A 22,719-nucleotide genomic window follows, 5' to 3' on the forward strand; every position below is an offset into this window, starting at 1 on the left:
TATTTTAATTGAATATTACACAAATGCAATTATATTTTGTTAAAATTTTGACTAAATTTTGTTATCATTTAAAATTTTAAAACCAATAAGAGTGGAGCATTGATCAATATCTTTCTTTATAATATTCCAGCCGAGGAACATATTTCCATTAATATCAATTTCGCTAGGACATTATCATTATTACGAAACTATCCGTATTCATCTAGTTTATTCATTATTCGGTCCTTTTTTAATCACTAATTTCATTTTGTTTTTTATCTCGGAAAATTCAGAGGAAGAAACGTTAAAATTGTAAAAACATTACAAAAAAGCAGAAAGAAAAAAGTGCGGTGGCGTTGAGTCGTTCCCCGAAATTCACAGAACTCAGAGAGACTCACTACACAGTCTCTTCGTATCAGATCCGAATCTCTCTTCCATTTCTTCAACCGTTTCTCCGATTCGGATCTCCGATTCCGACGACTCGGTTCATCGATTCATTCCCTCCGCAATTGGATCCGGTTAAGCTTCCCGGCGAACACAACCATCAATCATGAATCCTTTCTCTTCAGGGACGCGTTTGAGGTAAACAATTGAATCCTACTTTTTCTTTTCCATTCTCTTGGAATCGGATCAGCGTCTGCAATGGCGTTAGGTGCTTGTTCTTCATGCTGATTTTGTAGCTTAGTAGACCTTTGTGTTTCGGAATATCTTCAATTGTTTCCGCTTTTTTCTTTATCTTATTGAAATTTATGTCTCTTTCTGAGTTCTAGCTTCTAGATTTTATTGTTTTTAAGCTAAAATTACTGATGTGTGTTGAGAATTTATTTGGTTTCTGGTTTAGACTTGCTTAGCTGGGTTAGGATTTCTTACAGTATCTGAATCAGACCTTTAAATTGAAATGTCAGCTTAGTCTACGGATACATATTGCTGCAGTTATTCAACTATTGCATGGGTCATCGAACTTAAGTTTAACTATGTAACACCACACCTCTGGAAAAAAGGAGTGTATTACATATAATTTATTCATTTTTTTAAATTATTATCGGTTCCGCCGTGTCAGTGTCAATGTCGTATTCGGAGTGTCCCTGCTTCATAGAAGTTTAACATTGTACATCTTCAGATGTTGTATATCCCTCAAACATTGTATATTTTGGATATTTTTTTGATCAATGTATATTTTTTCGTATATTTTGGATATTACAAGAAAAACCAAAGCATTTTTTGCACCAGGTGGGGTCAACTATATGAGTTATTCATTAATGATGCTACTATGACAGTTGTTTGGCTTTAGCATACAGACATTGTGGCGGGGTTTGGAATCAAGAGAGTGCCTGACTTACACATTATAAGATAGATTATTATTTTCTCTGTCATAGGTAGATTGTCACTAATGTTGTCCCAATATAAGTATTAAGTACCACAACCAATCTGATAATTTTAAAACATTGTATTATTGAATTGGAACTACAATCCGACTATAGAGTCACTGAATCAAGCAGGACTTTTATTTTCCGCATATTACTTTTTATTTCAAAATTATCTTTGGCCTGCCAAATCATATATGGTTAATATGTTTTCAGGTTTCTGGAAAGTTACAGATGATGAATGTTTGATATTGAGTTTCTTTTGGAATTTAACTATAATAATGATTTTTAACTTATCTGGTTCATATCCCAATATTTAGGGACATGATTCGGGCCATACGTGCTTGCAAGACTGCAGCAGAAGAGCGTGGTGTTGTAAGAAAAGAATGTGCAGCCATCCGTGCTTCAATAAATGAAAATGATCAAGATTACAGGCACCGAAATATGGCTAAGCTTATGTTCATCCACATGCTTGGATACCCGACACATTTTGGTCAAATGGAGTGCCTCAAGTTGATTGCGTCTCCTGGATTTCCGGAGAAGAGAATAGGTTATCTTGGCCTCATGTTGCTTCTTGACGAAAGACAAGAAGTTCTAATGTTGGTCACCAATTCTTTGAAACAGTATCCTTTTCTTAATCAGATTTTCATTTGTTTTTTTATTCCCTGATTTTTCTATTCCACTTTATAATGTGTTATTGATATTGGTCTTCTACTGAAACAAAATGAGGGGAAAATGTTAATAATTGTTTGTATTGTAAAGCCTTAACCGAACCGCAGAGATCTTAATCACACAAATCAGTATATAGTGGGACTTGCACTTTGTGCTTTAGGAAACATTTGTTCAGCAGAAATGGCTCGTGATCTTGCACCAGAGGTTGAGAGATTGCTACAATTTCGTGACCCCAATATTCGGAAGAAGGTGAACTTTTCAGTGCATTTCATTAGATACTACAGTACATATGCTTTTTTTTTGGTTTGTTATATATTGCGGGAGAAGTGACCGTGGATGCTTCGTAGATACAGTAACTTGTTACTTCTCTCCACTTATAGGGAATAGTTTTCGAACTGCTGTACATGTAACAACCAACAAATACTAGATTTTGGTTTTACTGGTATAAAATATCCCATAAGATCAGACTATGATCCTTATCCTTGTATAATAGTGAAGTTACTTGCATTCATGTTGGTGTGATTGCTAATTTTTTTAAAATTATCAAGAGAGAGTCAAGATTCATGAGACAGCACTCATCTACCCAACTATTTCCAATAGGAAAATAATGGAAAGACATGAACTGCCATAGATTTGAGGCTCCCAGTCAAACATGAATGCCTGTTCTGTTTTGGTGTTATCTGGCTAATATATGATTTTCAATCATTCCCAAAACTATGCCTTTGAGAAGATAAAATTTCTATTTTATTATGCTCAAGGGAGTAATTCTAATGCACATAAACTATGATGCTTTATTTTGAATTGCCCATTTATAGAGTCTGCAGTTTCATTATATGGCCGTGAACTGTGATAGCAAATAACCCTTACCTTATGGTGGTTTTTGCCGCAACTGTTTAATGTTTTTAGAATGTGGAGATTGGGCCTAACTCATCTCTACAAAACCGACTTATAAGGTGAGGGCTGCCCAAGTTTTATAAACACTACACTTGCCATATCTCTAAGCAATGTGGAGCTAAATCCACTCCTTCAAACCCAACACAATATAGGTGTTTGAAGCTACAATAAGACAAGGCAAATGCCGCAATTAGGCGACTAGGGGTGAACCGCAATGAAGATGGAATTTCCAGCACACCCCCACACACTCAAGTCTCACTGAGACCGAACCGTGGACGATGTGGGAAGCCCAACAACATATATAGGATAGACTTTGACACCATCTTAGAACATGTGGGTTGAGACTAACTCATCCCTACAAAACCGACTTGTAAGGTGAGGACTGCCCAAACTTTATAAACACTACACGTGTCATATCTCTAATCAATATGAGACAAAATCCACCCCTTCAAACCCAACACAATGCAGGTGTTGGCGCTTACAATGAAGGCAAGCCAAATGCAGCAATTAGGCGACTAGGGACGGACCGCAATGAAAACAGAATTTCCAACAAACATAAAAAAAATTCTGATGCATAATAATCATTGGTGCATGATCATATAATAGCAAAAATGTTGGAGTTATGTGATTGAATATGAAAAAATTAGGTGGTTGTTGATATCACCTTTATCTTTCTTCTTCGTGATTTTTGTTATTTTTTGTTTAATGCTGTTTTCTTGTTCCATTTTATTTCATTTTGAATGGAAGTCTACTTATTAGCACACTTTTAAGAACTTGACATCCAGCAAGCTGGTTGCATTGCCTAACCTAATATTAGTTGTCATATCATATCACTGTTTTTTTGATATCCTTACTCCCATTTGGTAAATGATTGCATGTTATGTAATTTGATTTTTTGCTTTATTTAGGAAACCTTTTCCATTTAACTGCTTGAGTTATCATTTATAATTCTCATAAATTAACTATGCCCACTGTTATATAGGCAGCATTATGCTCTATAAGGATCATAAGGAAAGTTCCTGATTTGGCAGAAAATTTTATCAATCCTGCTACTTCCTTACTTAGGGAGAAACACCACGGAGTTTTGATCACCGGGGTTCAGCTTTGTACAGATCTGTGTAAAACTAGCACTGAAGCTCTTGAACATATTAGGAAGGTAGTTTTTCATCTTCTTTATAATTTATGCTGTCAATCAGTGTATTTCTCCATAACCCACTTTAGATATTAATTAAAGTAAAACTTGCCTACTATTAGAATAAGCATGGGAGAATATTCTGCACTCTACAATATCAAATCGTCTATATTTTTGTGTATTCTTCTACTTCTTTGTCAGTTAAAGACATCCATAAATTATTGACTTTGCTTCTTGAAAATGTTATCGATAGAAAACATAATATGAAACCATTCACATGTCTTCATCTATTAGCACGGGTATTTAGGTGGGCCTGTGCATTATCTACGCGTCAAGGTCAATGGGCTCTTGTGTGAAAGGGTGTGTTACCAATAATAATACAAAACTATTCATGTCTCTTCACCTAGGCGGTATAGCTTTTGAGATAGATGGTTTATGACTGTTATGATAAGTTTATGCGGAAACTTTCCCCACCCCTCACATTTCTGATAAACCACACATGATTTCAGAAGTGTGCTTTGGGACGACAGTTTGTTTGAAAGTGTACTCCCCAAACAACACGAAATATGTTATTCTGCATGTTTACTTCTGAAATCATGTTGGGGTGTGGGAACGTTTGTCTCATAAATTTTATGTAGTTATTTTCTGGAATTTAGGATTAGTCAATTATTTGACCACTTAATATAATTTGAAATGCTTTTACTTTTTAATGTAGTGTTTGAGGTACTCTCATGAGTCATGAGTTATTATTATCACTATTATTGCTAACATTATTATTATTGTTATCATCATCATTATCACTATAAAACTCGTGATTTCAGTGACTATCTTACTGTTTCAATGGGACAACACTAAACTTTAGTTTGCAAGCAAACCTGTCAGTATAAATAGCATATGTTTATGAAAACTGTAAAAGAAAATAAAGAGGATTCATATGCACGACTTTATGATATTAAAGTTACTCTCATGGCATTTTTGTATGAGAAACACTGCAAATTGAGCTTTGACTGTAGGCCAGCTTTGGTTGTGACAAATATTCTTAACAATTATTACAGAAATGCACAGATGGTTTGGTCAGAACTCTTAGAGATCTTGCGAACAGTCCTTATTCACCAGAGTATGATATTGCTGGCATCACAGACCCATTTCTCCACATTAGGTTGCTTAAACTTTTGAGAGTGTTGGGTGAAGGTGATGTCGATGCTAGTGACTCTATGAATGACATACTTGCCCAGGTCAGTTATATGTACGTTGTTATTTTTATGACATAATATTTTAATAATGTTTATGCTACAATTGTTGCTTATTTGTCATTTTGCATAGCTTTGCAGTGTAAATGATATTGTATGTTATGGTTTTAGAGGATATTTTATTTTCCCACTTCCATGTGTTTTGGTTAAGGCAAACCTTGGTGTTAAAGTCACAATTACAGGATTTTAGATAAAGATAGATAGATAGAAAGAGAGAAAATAAAGACTTCGGTTTATTCATATATGGTTTGACATGATTGATGACTATGGTTTTGATAAATGAATACTAATACAAGACTTGAAATCCTAATTTAATAGGAAAACAAATCATGATAATAACAAAGTACAAAAACTAATCCTAGGAGATAATATTAAGATATTCTAAAATAATGATATAATCCTATGAGGTAATCTAAGATGCTCTAAATAAATATCAAGATATGATAAGTTATTTGGATATCTTTTACCAGTTCCCACTCAAGTTGTAATTCACTAAGCTCAAAGGTTGTTAGAAATGTATTCTTTGAAATAGAACTAACATCGTAAGGCCAGATTGTTGCATTTGGACCTGGAACAAGAGTCAAGACCAAGTTGTAGCCTGGACAAAAGTTGGGTCTAGACCACAATCGAGACTAAAAAATAGCGCCAAAACAGACAAAATCAATACCTAGCCACAAACTAAGACAAAACCAGTGTCAATGGCAACTGAGACAAAGTTAGTGCCAACCTGCATATGAGACAACTTGAAATTGATGTTAGAATCGGTAGCTATGATCTATGTTAAGAGTCCCCCATCGGATAGTATATGGCCTGAACATGTCTTTATAAGTATAAAAACTGGGTTTGGTAGGGTTGAGTTAGGCCCAACCACACTTCTTAACATGGTATCAGAGCCTCGTTTAAGATCCAGTGAACCACTTGCTATCAAGTTTATGCTATTGGGCTACCCACCATTTATTTCCACGTTCCAGATGTTCAGTCTTGGGCGCGAGGGTGTGTGTTAAGAGTCCCACATCGGACAATATATGGCCTAAACATGTCTTTATAAGTGGGGGCAATCCTCATCCTAAAAGTCGGTTTTGTAGGGTTGAGTTAGGCCCGACCACATTTCTTAACAATCTAAATTGAGTTACTACATAAGTTCAATTCTAACGCCATTGTATATTGGTTCTAGATTTTGTATATACGCTCTAGGTTTATTAATTTGAAGTGGTTTCCTAAAAGTGCTATACTGATATGCATGATGCGTTGACAATGATTTTTAAGCCTAAAATTAAAGTAAAATAACGTTGATGGTGTAAGCATACTTTGAAAGAATATGGTTAAAGTTACGATTTTTTTTTAATCTTTTTATTTTCCTCTTGTGTGTATGTTCATGTGTGTGGGATTCCTGTATCATTAGTAACTGTTGAAAATGAAATCCTGTTGAGAAGCTGGATTTTCTTAATCTCCAGATCCAATGTTAGACTTATGTTTATATCTTATTCTTTGAATAATTATGGGGAGTGTTTCAAGGAAAAGGAGGAGCACTTGGCGAGCTTGTGTACATTACTCAATAAATGAGGTTTTATTTTTGCCAGGGATTACTCAACTCAAATGTCTGTTTACGCTGTAACCTGCTCCTATATATTAAATTTAAATGATCCTTTAAGTGGTCTCTCTTTTTCTATTTGTTCATGAGATGTGAGCTCATCCTTGTAACCTCAGGGGCCAAATCTTAATTCCTTTGGGGGCTATTGTAAAATAGTCATTAGTGCCACTTTAGTCAATCATAATTTCCCTTTTCCCCATTTAAAAAAAAATAAAATTCCTCTAAATTCCTAATTTTCCCCTAATAATAATATGAACATATTAAATTCAAATTCGAACTAATCATTCCCTAATATCTTCTCATGAATTCAATTTTCATCCCCGATTTCTGATAATCTCTATCATTTTATCACTAAATAACCCAAATTAGTATAATATATGCTGAAAAACTATCCAAAATCTCAAGTCTTGATCCATATAAGTTCTTAAACTTATATGTAAATATATTAAAATTTGAATTGGAAAAAATGTGAATTGCGTGGGGAGTAACTAGTTATTATATGTATGATTTACTTCTATTAGAAGCTCCAATAATCCAATTCACCAATTAATGTCTTCATGAATTGCGTTAACCAGTGTCTTGCAGTCATAAAGATTTATATCATTCTATCAATATTCTTTTGATTTTTTTATTACTTATCAAATCTATACAATTCAGGTAAAAAGGTGTCAATGATTTTAAGGTACTGTTGCTTATTAGTGGCATTCTTTTCTAAATTTAAGGTTAATAATTATAAATTTGCTCTGTTTTAGGTGGCTACAAAAACCGAGTCAAATAAAGTTGCAGGGAATGCCATTTTATATGAGTGTGTTCAAACAATAATGAGCATTGAAGATAACGGTGGCTTACGCGTACTTGCCATCAATATCCTCGGAAGATTCTTGTCAAACCGTGACAACAATATCAGGTCTACTTCTGGTCATTACTTTTCCTTGATAAGTTACTGAAAAACTTGAGTAAGACTAACACCAGTACATTGAGTGTTTACCTTTCAAGGTTATGATTCATGTAAGCAAAAAGAAACAAATTTTAAGCACTGTAAGAAGTCTAAGATATTTCCTCAAACCATGGAACGATTCCTGATTGCAATCCAATGAATTGATATTTGATACAAGAATCTAGGTTGTGTTCTTGATCAGTCAAATTGATACTTGGCCCCTTAGAACAATCTCTTGTTTTGTTCCGACCTTCAACCATAGTTCCTACGGCAAGTGACTGGGAACCACCTTTTGTTGAGTTAGGGGCATTGAGATTATTTGTTCTATGGCCCTAAACCAGTATTTTGACTACTGAATATAGAGAAGTAGTCAATTTTAACATTAGTCCTTAAGATTACAAATTCAGATCAGGGACACCTATTTGAATTGGCACATAAATGATCCTGATATCTATTACTGACCATTATGACATGCTTGTAGAAATTGTAGTTTATCACTTAACAAAGAATGTTCTTTTAGATTACAAGGCTATACACAAATGGCCTTATGGCCCAATACCTAATACTCTTAACAATGTTTCTCGCTTTGCTGAATGTCTTTTGATAGGTGGGTGGTCAACTGGATTATGAACTTTTGTAAGCATGTGTTTTTATGATTGTTGTGTGCACGTGTGTTTGACACAGAATCTTGTACAATGCCTATAAATTATTACCGCGTGTGTCTGTGACTGATGGGTGTGGTATACAAAGTAATGGGTTGATGTATTTGCATTCTCTGTTACCTATTTATAATGAGTGGATGCTTCTTGAGAGAAGGTATATTTAGTTGGGCAGTCATACATTGGAGCAATCCAATTATTACCATACCAACTTCACTAGTTTTCCACTCCAACTCATTTTAAAATTTTAAAATGATAGGATCTCAAATATATCAACGGCAGTTTTTGCTTGACTAGAAACAAAGAGTAAGCTTGGGGCTGGATTAGATTCTTTTTGCTGATACATGCAGTAAGACCTGGCTATATTCTGACATTTCTATTAATGTTTAAGCTAATCTTGGTCAAATTCATGATGCATGCCTCTAAGATGCAATTTACAGATTGACTAGGTTGTATGGGAAATATATGCTATCCTATTAATCATTCTGTCTGGATGTCGCCACTTGACAGAAAAAGGGACCTAGAATGATTATTAAATTACTAAAAAGGATGAAATTGCAGTTAGAGAAGAAGTGAAAAACAAAATTTGTCTATAAAACAAGTTATGTACTTGTTCAATTTTTTTATTTTAGTACTTTTTATCAACTGAGAAATTGATGTCACATTTATTTTATTTCAGTACTTTTTATCAACCGACAAACTTTTGTTGGATTTCATTTTCTGCTTTGTGGATATCATACTTCATTATTGTAGTGAATCATAATCTTCCTATCCTCTTCCTTCAGATACGTGGCATTAAACATGCTTATGAAGGCTGTAACTGCTGATGCTCAGGCAGTACAGAGGCACCGTGTGACAATTCTAGAATGTGTAAAGGTATTTGATTCGTTTTCTTTGTTATTACTTCTTATCCAATGTCAAATATGAGTTTTTGCAACTAGAGAAGTTAATCACTGGATTCTTTGCTTCAGGATTTAGATGCTTCAATTCGGAAAAGAGCCCTTGAACTTGTATATGTTCTGGTGAATGAAACTAATGTGAAACCATTAGTGAAAGAGCTTGTAGATTATCTGGAAGTCAGTGATCTTGATTTCAGAGGGGACCTTACTACAAAAATTTGCTCTATAGTTGCAAAGTGAGTCACAAGGTTCTGAATGGCATTCCTTTCAAGTATCATCTGTCTTTTTTAAGAAAAAGAGAGGGGGGGGGGGGGGGGTAGGATGTTGGGTTAGCCACACACTTTATTTAATTCATTTATTTTCCACATCCAGTCATTTCTGGGGCCACTTATGATATTCCATCAATATATGATGGTTTAATTCCTCACAGGCATGTGTTTTAGTATCATTAATTCTTTCAATTTTTGCATTTTGGATATTTTTGTTCCTTAATCTTCCCTCTTCTCTTCCTATTTAGTAAAAATAAAACAATCCATTTGGCTTATTTCACATGGTCCACATCTTAGTCACCCCTTTTCAGTTTAGAACAATTTCTGTAAGTACCAATCATAAATGTCATGAGTTTGACAATTTTTTTCATTATTGTTGCTTCAGGTTTTAGAACAATTTCTGTAAGTACCAATCATAAATGTCATGAGTTGGACTATCAGTTTTCATTATTGTTTCAGGTTTTAGAACAATTTCTGTAAGTGCCAATCATAAATGTCATGAGTTTGACTATCAGTTTCCATTATTGTTGCTTCAGGTTTTCGCCCGAGAAGATCTGGTACATTGATCAGATGCTAAAGGTTCTGTCTGAGGTATAAAAAATGATATTCTATAGCAGTGTATTATTTATTTGCCACACACATGCTGGTATCAATGATTTTTATTATCATTTTATACAATACAATTTTATATAATTTAATATTCAGGTCTATATATGATTCCATGCCTCTGTCTATTTGTTTGCACCAAAGTTATATTGCTTCTATGTCAGTCCCAAAATATTCACATGATAAATTTGCTGGTGTGTATTATGTATGATATTGCCGAGAAGGTGTGCCCTGGCGGCCAGTAACTTTGCTGCCTTGTGAACTTGTGTTCACACTTTTTAGTCACTAACATTCTCTGCTTTCGAGCAGAGTTATCAATCCCAGATAGCGGGGGAGCGGCCGACCCCAAAAATGAGATGGCGGATAGCGGGATGACCGCTCCTCCATAGCGCCGCTATCGGCCACTATTGATAACTCTGCTTGCGAGGGAAAGGCCGTGTAGTGTATACATCTTACCCTCTCGGGATCTCTCAATGGTGGGAGCTTTGTGCATTAGGATGCTGTTTTATTTGTGATTACTGTTTGGTGCTTTTGGTCTCCATATTGAGCCATGCTTTTGTGTATGGAGTGCATGTAGTGATCTTTATCTTATGTTAGTAGGCTGGAAATTTTGTAAACGATGAAGTGTGGTATGCCTTAATTGTTGTGATAAGCAATGCTTCCGAGCTTCATGGATATACAGTAAGAGCATTATACAGAGTATTTCAAACGTCTGCTGAACAGGTGCTCATTTCTGCTTTGACAAAATCTAGGCTCACTTTTGATTTGCTTTCGTGATGTTTATATAGTAACACCACCTAATACTTATTTTTTCAGGAGACTCTAGTTCGAGTTACAGTGTGGTGCATTGGGGAGTATGGTGACATGTTAGTCAATAATGTTGGAATGCTTGATATAGAAGATCCAATAACGGTGAGTGAATTGTTATGATTGATTTGTTTTAAACACATGTACTATTGCTTCAAGTTGCTTGAATATGATCAATTGCATTACCTCAAGCAATATATTATATAGTTGATATGCAGATTGGTCTCAGAAGAGGTTCTAACAGTGTGCCCTTTTAATGGGGCTTCTTTTTGTATGGTTCATATTTTAATTGTTGATGATGAACAAATAGAATCAAAATCCATCAGTTTCACCTACTTGCCCATATACAATTCGATTCCCATTTTTTGCTAGGAAGGAAATGAATTAAGTACTAAGATTTGTTTACTTGTTTTATTAGTGTATTGAACGCACCCTCTGTCCGAAACTTCTCCATGTCATTTTCTATTTTAATGAATCTGGGCACAATATGTGCTTGGTGCTTAAACCCTAAACATTCGGATTGTGACTTGCCTCTTTAAAAAAATTGTTGCTTATTGGAGTGTTTTATTTCAGAGGAATGAGTGTTTTATTCACATTATGGTTTTTATTCTTAATTGTTTTATCTACCAGGTGACTGAGTCAGATGCAGTGGATGTTGTAGAGATTGCTATAAAACGTCATGCATCAGATCTTACCACCAAAGCAATGGCTTTGGTTGCCTTATTAAAGCTCTCCTCACGTTTCCCTTCTTGTTCAAAGTATGCTCGTCTTTTAAAATTATTTATTATCTATTTCATCATACCAGAAATTATTATTTGTTAAGAGCTAAATCTTTCCATACTTAATTGTTAGATGAATCCTCCTGAGTGATTTCTAGTACACACCCTTACCAGTATTGTCAAATTTCCACCATGGCATTATAGCATGACAGATTTTTTGCCAGCCACCATAGGTCGCAACACCATGTTTATAGTGCAAATTTTTGGCTGGCTGCCACAATCCGTCACCTACCGCTGATAACACTGTCGTTCACATAAGTTCCCCTTGGGCTTGAAATGTAGGTAGTGCATTCGCCTGCTTTACCTTGTGTCGAAATTCATAATTTATTTAGAATAATGGAAGGATTGCATTCATGACTAGTTGGACAGAAGCATTGATACCTAGTCAAGAACCAACCTTCTAAGCAATTAAACTAATAGGTTAAAGCTCATGAATGTCAATACTTCTAAAAGATTTGTATTTTCTCTTCCTGCCTATTTATGTCAGGAATCTATAATGTAATATTCTAGTAGAAATTCATCTCACCATGTTCCAGATTTAAATCTTTTAATTCCCGTGTATATGATATAATCTCTATGAGAAGACAGGGGAACTTTTTCCGTCCAAAACCCTTTCTGCTTACTAGACATGCCAACCAATTGTCTGCGCAGTACAAGCTTATTTCTTCTTGTATTTTGACATGGGAATTTTATTTTCCTTTGAATATGTATATAGGAGGATCGAGGAAATTATTGTACAGCTCAAAGGAAACCTTGAGCTAGAATTGCAGCAGAGAGCTATTGAATTCAATTCGGTTATTGCTAAACATCAAAATATTAGGCGAGTTTAATTAAGTTGCATATTCTATTATATTGAGAGCTTGGTTTCTGGTACACTCTAATAAGAGGGATCCTATTATGGGAAACTGTTATTGTGCAGATCAACTCTTGTAGAGAGGATGCCAGTTTTGGATGAGGCTACTTTCATAGGTAGGAGGGCTGGGTCTTTGCCAGGTGCCACTTCTACTGCAACTGCACCTTCATTAAACCTCTCGAATGGGGTAGCCAAACCTGCAGCTCCTCTTGTAGATCTACTTGATCTAAGTTCAGATGATGTTCCAGTACCTAGCTCTTCTGGCAGCGATTTTCTTCATGACCTTCTCGGTGTCGATATGTCACCAGCATCACAACAATCCGGTTGGTGTCTGTAGTGCATGTTATAGTTATTATAATGTCCAAAAAACTAAACATTTTGGATTTCATGATTACCATCTTTGCTTACAAGTCCTTGTTTATAACATACGTCAAACTAGTACTGTTTTCAAAAAGACAGTGAATTGTTTCATGAAGTCATCCCTTGTGTTTGAACCACTTGATCTATAGGAAAAAGCATTAAGAAGGACCATGCCTTAAATTGGCTTATTTAATATTTAGATTTTGTTGCCTGATGATGGCATTATTTGATCTATGTAGCCAACAAAAGCTAGTGGAATGAGGCCTTGTGGTTGTTGCTTGTTTTTTTGAAGAAATGTGTAAAATTACTCAATTTCATAACATGTCTGACTTTTATTGAATTTGTAGGTACGGTCCAAGCATCAAAAAGTGGTACAGATGTTCTTTTGGATCTTTTGTCTATTGGATCACCTTCTACCCAGGGCAGCTCATCTGCAGTAGACATCTTATCCTCAAATATTAGTAACAAAGCATCCATTTCACCATTGGATGATCTCTCACCACTTTCACTTTCTTCAAACGCCACTTCAAATGCTGGTCCAATGATGGATTTATTGGGTGGTATTTCCTCTAGCCCGCCAGCAGGTTGTATTCTGTTTATAATTTGGGTATTATCATTATTTTAAATATAGTTGAAGTACTGATTCCTCCTCCTACTCTTATCTTGAATAGAAAACAATGGACCAATCTATCCATCTGTAACTGCTTTTGAGAGCAGCTCCTTGAGGTTGACATTCAGTTTCACAAAACAACCAGGAAATCCACAAACAACATCTATACAGGCTACCTTTATGAATTTGTCCTCCAATACATATACAGATTTTGTTTTCCAGGCAGCTGTTCCTAAGGTATGCCAATCAATATGCTTTTGAGCTGTCTACGTGTAATCCTCATTAGTTAGTCATTACCATTAACTTTAATAGTGTGATTAATGTGATATGAATTAGGAGACTAAGAGACATTTGAATAAACCGTGTGTTTTGAAAAGCAATACGGAAACTTTATTATATATAGATAGATTATAACTAATTACATGATATAGTCGATGTGGGACTATTCGATATACAAATATTCTTAATACTATATTTACAAATATCAACACTCCCCCTCAAGCTTGAGCATATAAGTCAAATGCACCAAGCTTGTTACATATATAATTAGTTCTGGGACTTCGCAGAGATTTTGTAAACACGTCTGCCAATTGATCATTAGAGTTGACAAAGTTTGTGACGATGTCACCTGATTCAATTTTCTCTCTGATAAAGTGACAGTCTATCTCAATATGTTTGGTCCTCTCATGGAAGACTGGATTTGAAGCAATGTGCAATGCGGCTTGATTATCACAAATAAGTGTCATTGGTCTTGCTTCTTCAATTTGAAGTTCCTTGAGCAACTGTTTTAACCAAATAAGTTCACATGTTGCCATTGCCATGGCCCTATACTCTGCCTCGGCGCTTGATCTTGCAACTACGTTTTGTTTCTTACTTTTCCAGGATATAAGGTTTCCTCCAACAAGTACACAATACCCAGAGGTGGATCGTCTATCAATGGGTGATCCTGCCCAATCAGCATCGGAGTATCCAACTATCTGAGTATGTCCTTTATTTTCATACATTAGACCTTTTCCTGGAGCACATTTGATGTATCTCAAAATCCGGATAACAGCATCCATGTGTTCCTGACAAGGGGAGTTTAAGAACTGGCTTACGACACTAACTGCAAAAGAAATGTCTGGACGAGTGACTGTGAGATAATTCAACTTTCCAACCAATCTTCTATACCTTCCTGAGTCAGATAAAGGCTCCCCCTGATTGGGTAGTAGTTTGACACTTGGATCCATAGGAGTATCAGCTGGTTTAGCATTCAACAAACCTGTTTCTTCCAAAATATCCATAGCATATTTCCGCTGAGAAATCACCAAACCATCTTTAGATTGAGCTACCTCAATACCCAAGAAATAACGAAGTTTACCAAGATCTTTTGTCTGAAATTGATTCGAGAGATGTTGCTTTAACTGGAATATACCCTGCTGATCACTACCAGTTATGACAATATCATCTACATACACAATAAGATAAATACACCCTTGGGCTGAGTGACGATAAAAAACAGAATGATCAGCTTCACTACGGATCATACCAAACTGTTGTACTACAGTGCTGAATCTGCCGAACCAAGCTCTCGGAGATTGCTTAAGACCATACAGAGACCTGTGTAACCTACACACCATATTCGATGACTCCCCCTGAGCAACAAATCCAGGTGGTTGCTCCATATATACTTCCTCTTCAAGATCACCATGTAAAAAAGCATTTTTGATGTCAAGTTGATGAAGAGGCCAATGTCGAATGGCTGCAATGGCTAGAAGAAGTCTAACAGATGCCATCTTGGCTACAGGCGAGAAGGTATCACTATAATCCAATCCAAAAATCTGAGTGTATCCTTTGGCTACCAAACGAGCTTTAAATCGATCAATCTTACCATCTGGACCAACCTTCACTGTATAAAGCCAACGACAACCTACTAAAGATTTCCCATGGGGTAGAGGAACCAGTTCCCAGGTACCACTGCTTTGAAGAGCACACATTTCATCAATCATTGCTTGCCTCCACTCAGGGTGAGATAATGCTTCACCTGGAGTTTTAGGAATAGAAACAGAAGACAAAGAAGACAAACAAGTATACTGCAAAGGGGAAAGACGATGATAACATAAATCAATATAATGTGGAGAAGGATTTCGTGTTTGACGTATACCTTTTCGAAGGGCAATCGGAAGATCGGACTCAGGTTGCAGGATCAGATCCGGTGATGACGGAGGCGTCGGAGGAGAGTTTTCAATGACCTCAGGGACAGGTATGACTTCAGGGACAGGTATGACTTCAGGGACAGGTATGACTTCAGGGACAGGGACGACAGGCGTTGGGTGACGACGCTGATATGTTTGAAGTGGTCGAGAAGTGGGTGGGTCAGGAGCCCTAGACTGATGGGGAATAATGGTAGGCGGAACATTAATAACTGCCGGAAAAGGTGTGGGAGTACTTTCTTGAATGGGTTCTGGAGTTACATGACTGGACTCGAAATATGGAACCGACTCGAAGAAGGTAACGTCGGCCGATACTAGGTATCGTTGTAAAGTATGTGAATAACAACGATAACCTTTTTGGGATCGATGATAACCAAGAAAGACACACTTTAGTGATCGAGCTGAGAGTTTATCAAGACCAGGAGAGAGATTGTGTACAAAACATGTGGACCCGAAGACTCGAGGAGGAATTGGGTGAAGTGGGGAATTGGGAAAAAGGATTGAATGAGGGATTTTATCGTTAAGGACAGATGAGGGCATGCGATTTATAAGGTAACATGCCGTTAGCACAGCATCCCCCCAAAACCGAAGTGGAACATTACCATGGAGAAGTAGGGTCCGAGTGGTTTCTACAAGATGTCGATTTTTGTGTTCGGCTACCCCGTTTTGTTGAGGTGTGTAAGGGCAAGATGTTTGATGCAGAATACCATTGCATGACATAAAATTCTGAAATTGTTGGGATAAATATTCACGGGCATTGTCACTTCTTAAGGTACGGATAGACACACCGAATTGAGTTCTTATTTCTTGATAGAATTGTTCAAAAATAGAAAATAATTCAGACCTATTCTTCATTAAAAATAACCACGTGCAACGTGAAAAATCATCAATAAAGGTGACAAAATACCTAGACTCAAGAGTAGAGACAGTACGCGAGGGACCCCAAACATCGGTGTGAACTAAAGCAAAAGGGGACGAAGCTCGTTTATTGACTCGATTGGGAAATTGACCACGAGTGTGTTTCCCTAGCTGACATGACTCACAATGTAAATTAGATACCTTCGATAAATTTGGCACCAACTTATGTAGTTTGGAAAGACTGGGATGACCTAACTGAGCATGAATAGTGAGTGGAGAATCTTTGGCTGAGCATGTCTGAGATGACACTGAGAGGTAATAAAGGCCTTGAGACTCACATCCGACACCAATCGTCCGTCCCGAACTCCGATCCTGCAGGGTAACATTATTATTAGTGAAGGTGACACTACAATCAAGAGAACGAGTTAAACGACTGACTGAAAGTAAATTAAATGGACAATTAGGTACATAGAGGACAGAAGTAACCGAGAGAGAAGGTAGAATTCGAACGGTACCAATCCCTTCGGATCGGGTTTGAGAACCATTGGCAGAAGTTATAGTAGGTAAGAAACCGGATGTAGAGAGGGAAGAGAAAAGATTTTTATTACCGGTAACATGATCAGACGCACCAGAATCAAGGACCCAAGATCCAAGAGAAGATGATTGAGAGAGACAAGCAGATGAATTACCAGTGTGTGCTACCGAAGCAGTAGAATCTAAGTTCTGATAATTCTGATACCACCTGAGGAAATCATCGTAGTTTGGCGTAAAGTTATGAGGAATAGCCATGAGTATCGGATCTGAAACAATTGCCCTATGGAGAGTGGAGCGGTGGAAAAATTGTCGGGATCGATCGTCGGACGTGTTGTCACGTGCGGAGGTTTCTGCCGATGAAAAGTGGGGAACGGCTGGATCGGAAGAGGCGCTTCTGCTGGTATGTTACCGGAGAATTTTGAAGAGTGAGAAACAAACCGGAGTGATGACACGGTTTGTAAAAAAAAAAAAAAAAAAAAATCTCACCAGAAGACAGTGGGTCAACCGGGTAAAGTACGGCAAAGAAAGAATTGTCTCTTAACCGGCTCTAGATACCATATTGAATTAGGAGACTAAGAGACATTTGAATAAACCGTGTGTTTTGAAAAGCACTACGGAAACTTTATTATATATAGATAGATTATAACTAATTACATGATATAGTCGATGTGGGACTATTCGATATACAAATATTCTTAATACTATATTTACAAATATCAACAACCATTAACTTTAATAGTGTGATTAATGTGATATGAATTTACTGCATTTCTATCTTCAAAAAATTCTATGAACTAGAGGTCCAGCGCGTGCTTTAAAATTTCTGTTGGCTACTGTCTTTTAATTACTGTATTCTTTTGACCTTAAACATTTTTTTACGTTTAATTGTAAAAATCCCAAAACATAAGGAAAGAACTCGTCGTGGACTCGGCTGTTCTTTTCCTTAAAGATGGAATAAAAATGTTTGCAGCTGTAAATTATTTAATCCTTTCCTTTGTATTATCAGTCTAACTAGTTATCTGATTATTAGTGCTAAATAATTAAACCTACCCATTTATATTTGATAATTAATCAGCTCTTTCACTGGTTTCTTTGCTGGATTTTAATTTTTTCTGGAGTTATTTGATACCTTCCATTATCTTGTACTTACAGATCTAATTATTTTGACTTTCAGTTTCTTCAGTTGCACTTAGATCCAGCTAGTGGCAATACTCTCCCTGCTGCTGGAAATGGGTCCATCACGCAAACTTTGAAAGTTACTAATAGCCAACATGGAAAGGTAGATATCCTTTATTGGTATTGCTTCACTGTAAATATCTGTTTGAACTCTATATGTGATGTTGATCCCCCTTTTCCCTCGCATTTGTGTTTGGTGAGTATGTTGCGTGTGTGCATCACTGGTTATTTTCAAATAAGTGTTTATTAGAGAAGACTTGATAGCTAGCAACTACTCTTTGCAGAAATCTCTTGTAATGCGCATAAGGATAGCATACAAGGTAAATGGCAAGGATACACTGGAGGAAGGACAAATCAGTAATTTTCCTCGTGATTTATGAAGCCAAAAAATGGTCCATGGTCATTAAGGTGAAGCACAAAACCCATTGTTTTTGTTCGCATCCTGTAATACATACTAGTGCAATTTTCATGTTTGATTCCTTCAAATGAGGAAGGTATGGTTCGGGCAAATGGGATCACTTTATATCTCAAATTTGAAGTCTATTTGCAGGCTTCACGTATATGCCTTTTTTCCTTATTTATTTAGGTGGTTGATGTATATTAGTACAAAATATTTGTGTATGAAAAAGGTCAATCAAATTTTGCCTCTCAAGGCACAGAGTTGTGTCCAGTTGAGAACTTGAGGTGCTTTCTAGCCTATTTCTCTCGAGATAGTCATTCGGTCTTGATTCTTACTGTCTAAAGTTATAGTGTTGTTGAATGCAATTTGGCAAATTATATTTGATTTTATGTAACATTTTCCCCTCAAATATTAATGAAATGTCTCGGTTAAAATATTAGTTTTTGTCTTGATTTCTGGCTGTTTAGTACTAAGTGAGGACTTTCCATTGTGATGTTAAAATGTGAGTATTTGGTGTTCTCGACTCTGATTCCAGAATGTTTTGATCTTGTTTCCAATAATATTATTGACTGAAATCACCCTAACCCCTTTCAATTATATATAAGCCGATTGTAAATGAATTTCATGTACTTAGATTTATCCCTGGACTCTTTGAGCTAATCCAATCTGGAAAATGATGTACATTTTATCCTTTGTGCTTGTGTTGATTATCCGAAGTCAACATACTAGATTTGGCTAGTTTGAAGTACATTTTATCCTTTGTGCATGTGTTAATTATCTGAGGCCAACATACTAGATTTGGCTAGTTGGAAGTATAAACCCTTTAGTTATAAACCTAAAGGAAACATCTTTGTTTTGCAAATGAATATCATGTGAAAAAAACGGGCTCTTTCCATCCTTAAGATGTTTCTCCATCTCCGTGAAAAGTCCCAACGGTTTTTAGCGTCCAAAGATGTATCTATAGTTCGGAGATGCTTCTTGGTGCGAATGGCGTACGCAATGTGAAGTAATATAATAAGATCGAATCCATAGGGATATGATTATAAGTATTGATTTTAATCCTAATAGTGTTTACCTAAAGCGATGGAATATTTAGAGATGAATTGAAAATGGAATAAAATTAAGACATAATAAAAGGGAGATGGTTATAAGGGAGATGGTTATAAGTATTGATTTTAATTCTAACAGGGTTTAGCTAAAGCGATGGAATATTTAGAGATGAATAGCAAATGGAATAAAATTAAGACATAATAAAAGCTCGGCATGGGGTAGTGATCATCTATCATGATTCGTCTTATTGATCATTTGAAATTGAATGTGAGAATATCAAAGTAATTTATAGAAAAGTAGATAAACGTGTCACATCTACTTTTGTGTTGTGCGTATCTAGACATGTTTATGGCACAACTAATTCGCTTTCTTAATTGATAACAATACACTTATTCGTGTCGTGCGTATCTAGACGTGTTTATGGCATAACTAATTCGCTTTCTCAATCGATAACAATACACTCTGTTTGGTGTGTCTCGTTATCGATTAACAATTCATAGTCAAATGTCAAATAACTACCTTTTGGCACATGATTGACATATGAGTTGTCTCTGCTTTTGCTAGCCGACGCAAATATATTTAAGATTTTGGATACTAGAATAAAAATACTCATAAATCTCATGGTTCATGTTCAGATAAATCAATTTTTGAATCGCAGAGTGATAGAATCTCACGCTCCTTATCCTTAGAAAACTACTCACTCATGATGAGGTTAACAACAATTAAATAAGGTAAAAATATAACATGCATAATTAAGTAAATGATGTAAAGTCAATTGCAAAAATAAAAAATCTGATTGAATGAAAGCTTAATAAAATAAAGATCTAAAAAAATATAGCAGGATTGTTGTAGAGAAATATAGAGAAGAGCAAAGAATAAAAAAAAAACAAAGTGGCAGTAACAAGTGACCCCTTTGTCCCAAGCTCAAGTGCACTGCTTATACAAAACCAAAAATTAATCACTTTTAATTCGTGCACTATCATTAAGATCCATTAACATTAAGTCTTGATCAGTTTCAGACTTTCATAACAGTCTCTGGGTGCAACACGAGCGTATCACCTGACACCGGAGGGGTGGGGGGGTGGGGGGGGGGGGTGTCACGAAACACGACATGTTCCATAGGACAAAACCAAGTGTTATCCCCATCTTCCTTGTATGACAACAACAACTTTGACCAACACGATCTGTGTCAGCTGACACTGCCCAACCATGTTATCCTTTGGAATTTTGTATGGGGAGACTTCATTTTTCGTGCGATCCTTAGTTCTTTTCACACCAAATGGGTCCATTACTCTTTATTTCCCGAAAACAACAAAAGAACACAAAAGCGCATAAAATCAAACTAAAACGATAAAAATATACAATAAAACAAAAATAAAATAAGCTAAAAATTCGCTACAATAATCACTTATCAAACACCCCAATACTTAAATTGTCGCTTGTCCTCAAGCAACGAGCTTGCTTAGGAAAAATTCATATCAAGCGATTCGGTTCTTCAAAAGCTTAAGAGAATGAAATCACCGATACTCATACGTGGTTCGTTGTTTCGATCCGTTAACATCTAGGTTCCCTCGTACTCATTGACACCAAAGGAATTACAAGAGCACAAGAACATAAAACAGATACAAAAAAAAGTTTCATATTTCTGTCACCTCTCTAATTATGCTTTGGACTTAAGTGTCTTTTTCGATTTTCCGTCTCTTTTGTCCAGACAATCAAATTAAGACATTTGAAATAATGATAGTCATCACACGCACAAGATCGATCAGAAGTTTTGTTTTTTTGTTTTTTCTAGATGAAATTACACACTTTTGTGTTTATTTATTGCCCATTTTGGATTGACCTTTGGGGTTCAACTACTGTTGGGATGAATAACCGAGTGAGGGTTACCCAACTTAGTAGGCCCAATCGCCTTTTACCATCATTTTTCATCTCTTTGACGCTTATATATATATATATATATATATATATATATATATATATATATATATATATATATATATATATATATATATATATATTCTCAATCGATATACGATACGTGAATATAAAATATGTCAGATTCTCAAAATTAACTACTTGCAAAGTATTTCTCAGAGTCTTAGTACTATGATACAAAATACATGTTAGACTCGTAACCTACTCAGAAAACTTAGGGTGTTCGGATAATACCGATTTTGTCCACTTTCCATGGATCCATAAACTCAGCCTATCATCCCTTCAAGCTTATATACTTTCCAAGCTTTTTAAGAATTTTTTTAACAACTCAAATTTGGGGAAATCTAATAGTGATACATGCAACATTCACACAAACCATCTTAAATAACACACAACACACAACAAAAAATATGAAAAATAAAAAAGTGAAAATAAAAAATAGAAAAGGGAAATACCCCCAAAACTTAGATGGACATTGGCCTCAATGTTCTAGTAAAAGTAGAGGGAGGTAAGTAGAAAACTCACATCACAACTCCTCGAGGAGGTGGGAAGCGCGACAAGAGGTTTTAAAGTGACCTCTGAATGCCATCAATAATGACACCTTTTCTGGCTTGCTCAACCCATTGTATTTGCTACTCATCCCACTACTTTTATTGCTCTGCTTTCAAGTATTCAATCTCCGAAAGCATCCAACCCCACTGGTCTTGATATTGACTTGTGTTATCGGTATCATGATAGGCATGGGGTTTGTGCATTAGTGTCTTGTACGTGGCCACACCTGTAAAATTAGTCTCGTATTCCGAGAAACCTTCCTCTTCCGATTCTTCTTCGAAGGGGGCATCCCGATTGAAAGTATATAGTTAACTTCTTTCCACGTCTACTCTGATTTTATTCTTTCTTGGTAGGTAGA

The 22,719-nt window shown here is 36.0% G+C and overlaps 1 protein-coding gene across 1 annotated transcript; it reads left to right on the plus strand.

Moving 5' to 3' along the window:
• The first annotated feature begins 241 nt into the window (after positions 1–241).
• LOC127119340 (AP-1 complex subunit gamma-2) lies at positions 242–19,260 on the plus strand. Its single transcript, XM_051049562.1, has 18 exons — positions 242–561; positions 1,664–1,966; positions 2,123–2,264; positions 3,892–4,065; positions 5,097–5,276; positions 7,635–7,789; positions 9,264–9,354; positions 9,450–9,613; positions 10,183–10,237; positions 10,853–10,975; positions 11,069–11,164; positions 11,690–11,817; positions 12,554–12,658; positions 12,758–13,014; positions 13,399–13,635; positions 13,723–13,898; positions 18,420–18,524; positions 18,706–19,260. Exons 1-18 carry the CDS (start codon positions 530–532, stop codon positions 18,799–18,801), a joined length of 2,619 nt encoding a protein of 872 aa, XP_050905519.1. The 5' UTR covers positions 242–529; the 3' UTR covers positions 18,802–19,260.
• Positions 19,261–22,719: the final 3,459 nt, after the last annotated feature.

Source organism: Lathyrus oleraceus, chromosome 2 (genome assembly GCF_024323335.1).
Source record: "Lathyrus oleraceus cultivar Zhongwan6 chromosome 2, CAAS_Psat_ZW6_1.0, whole genome shotgun sequence".
Lineage (NCBI taxonomy): Eukaryota > Viridiplantae > Streptophyta > Magnoliopsida > Fabales > Fabaceae > Lathyrus > Lathyrus oleraceus.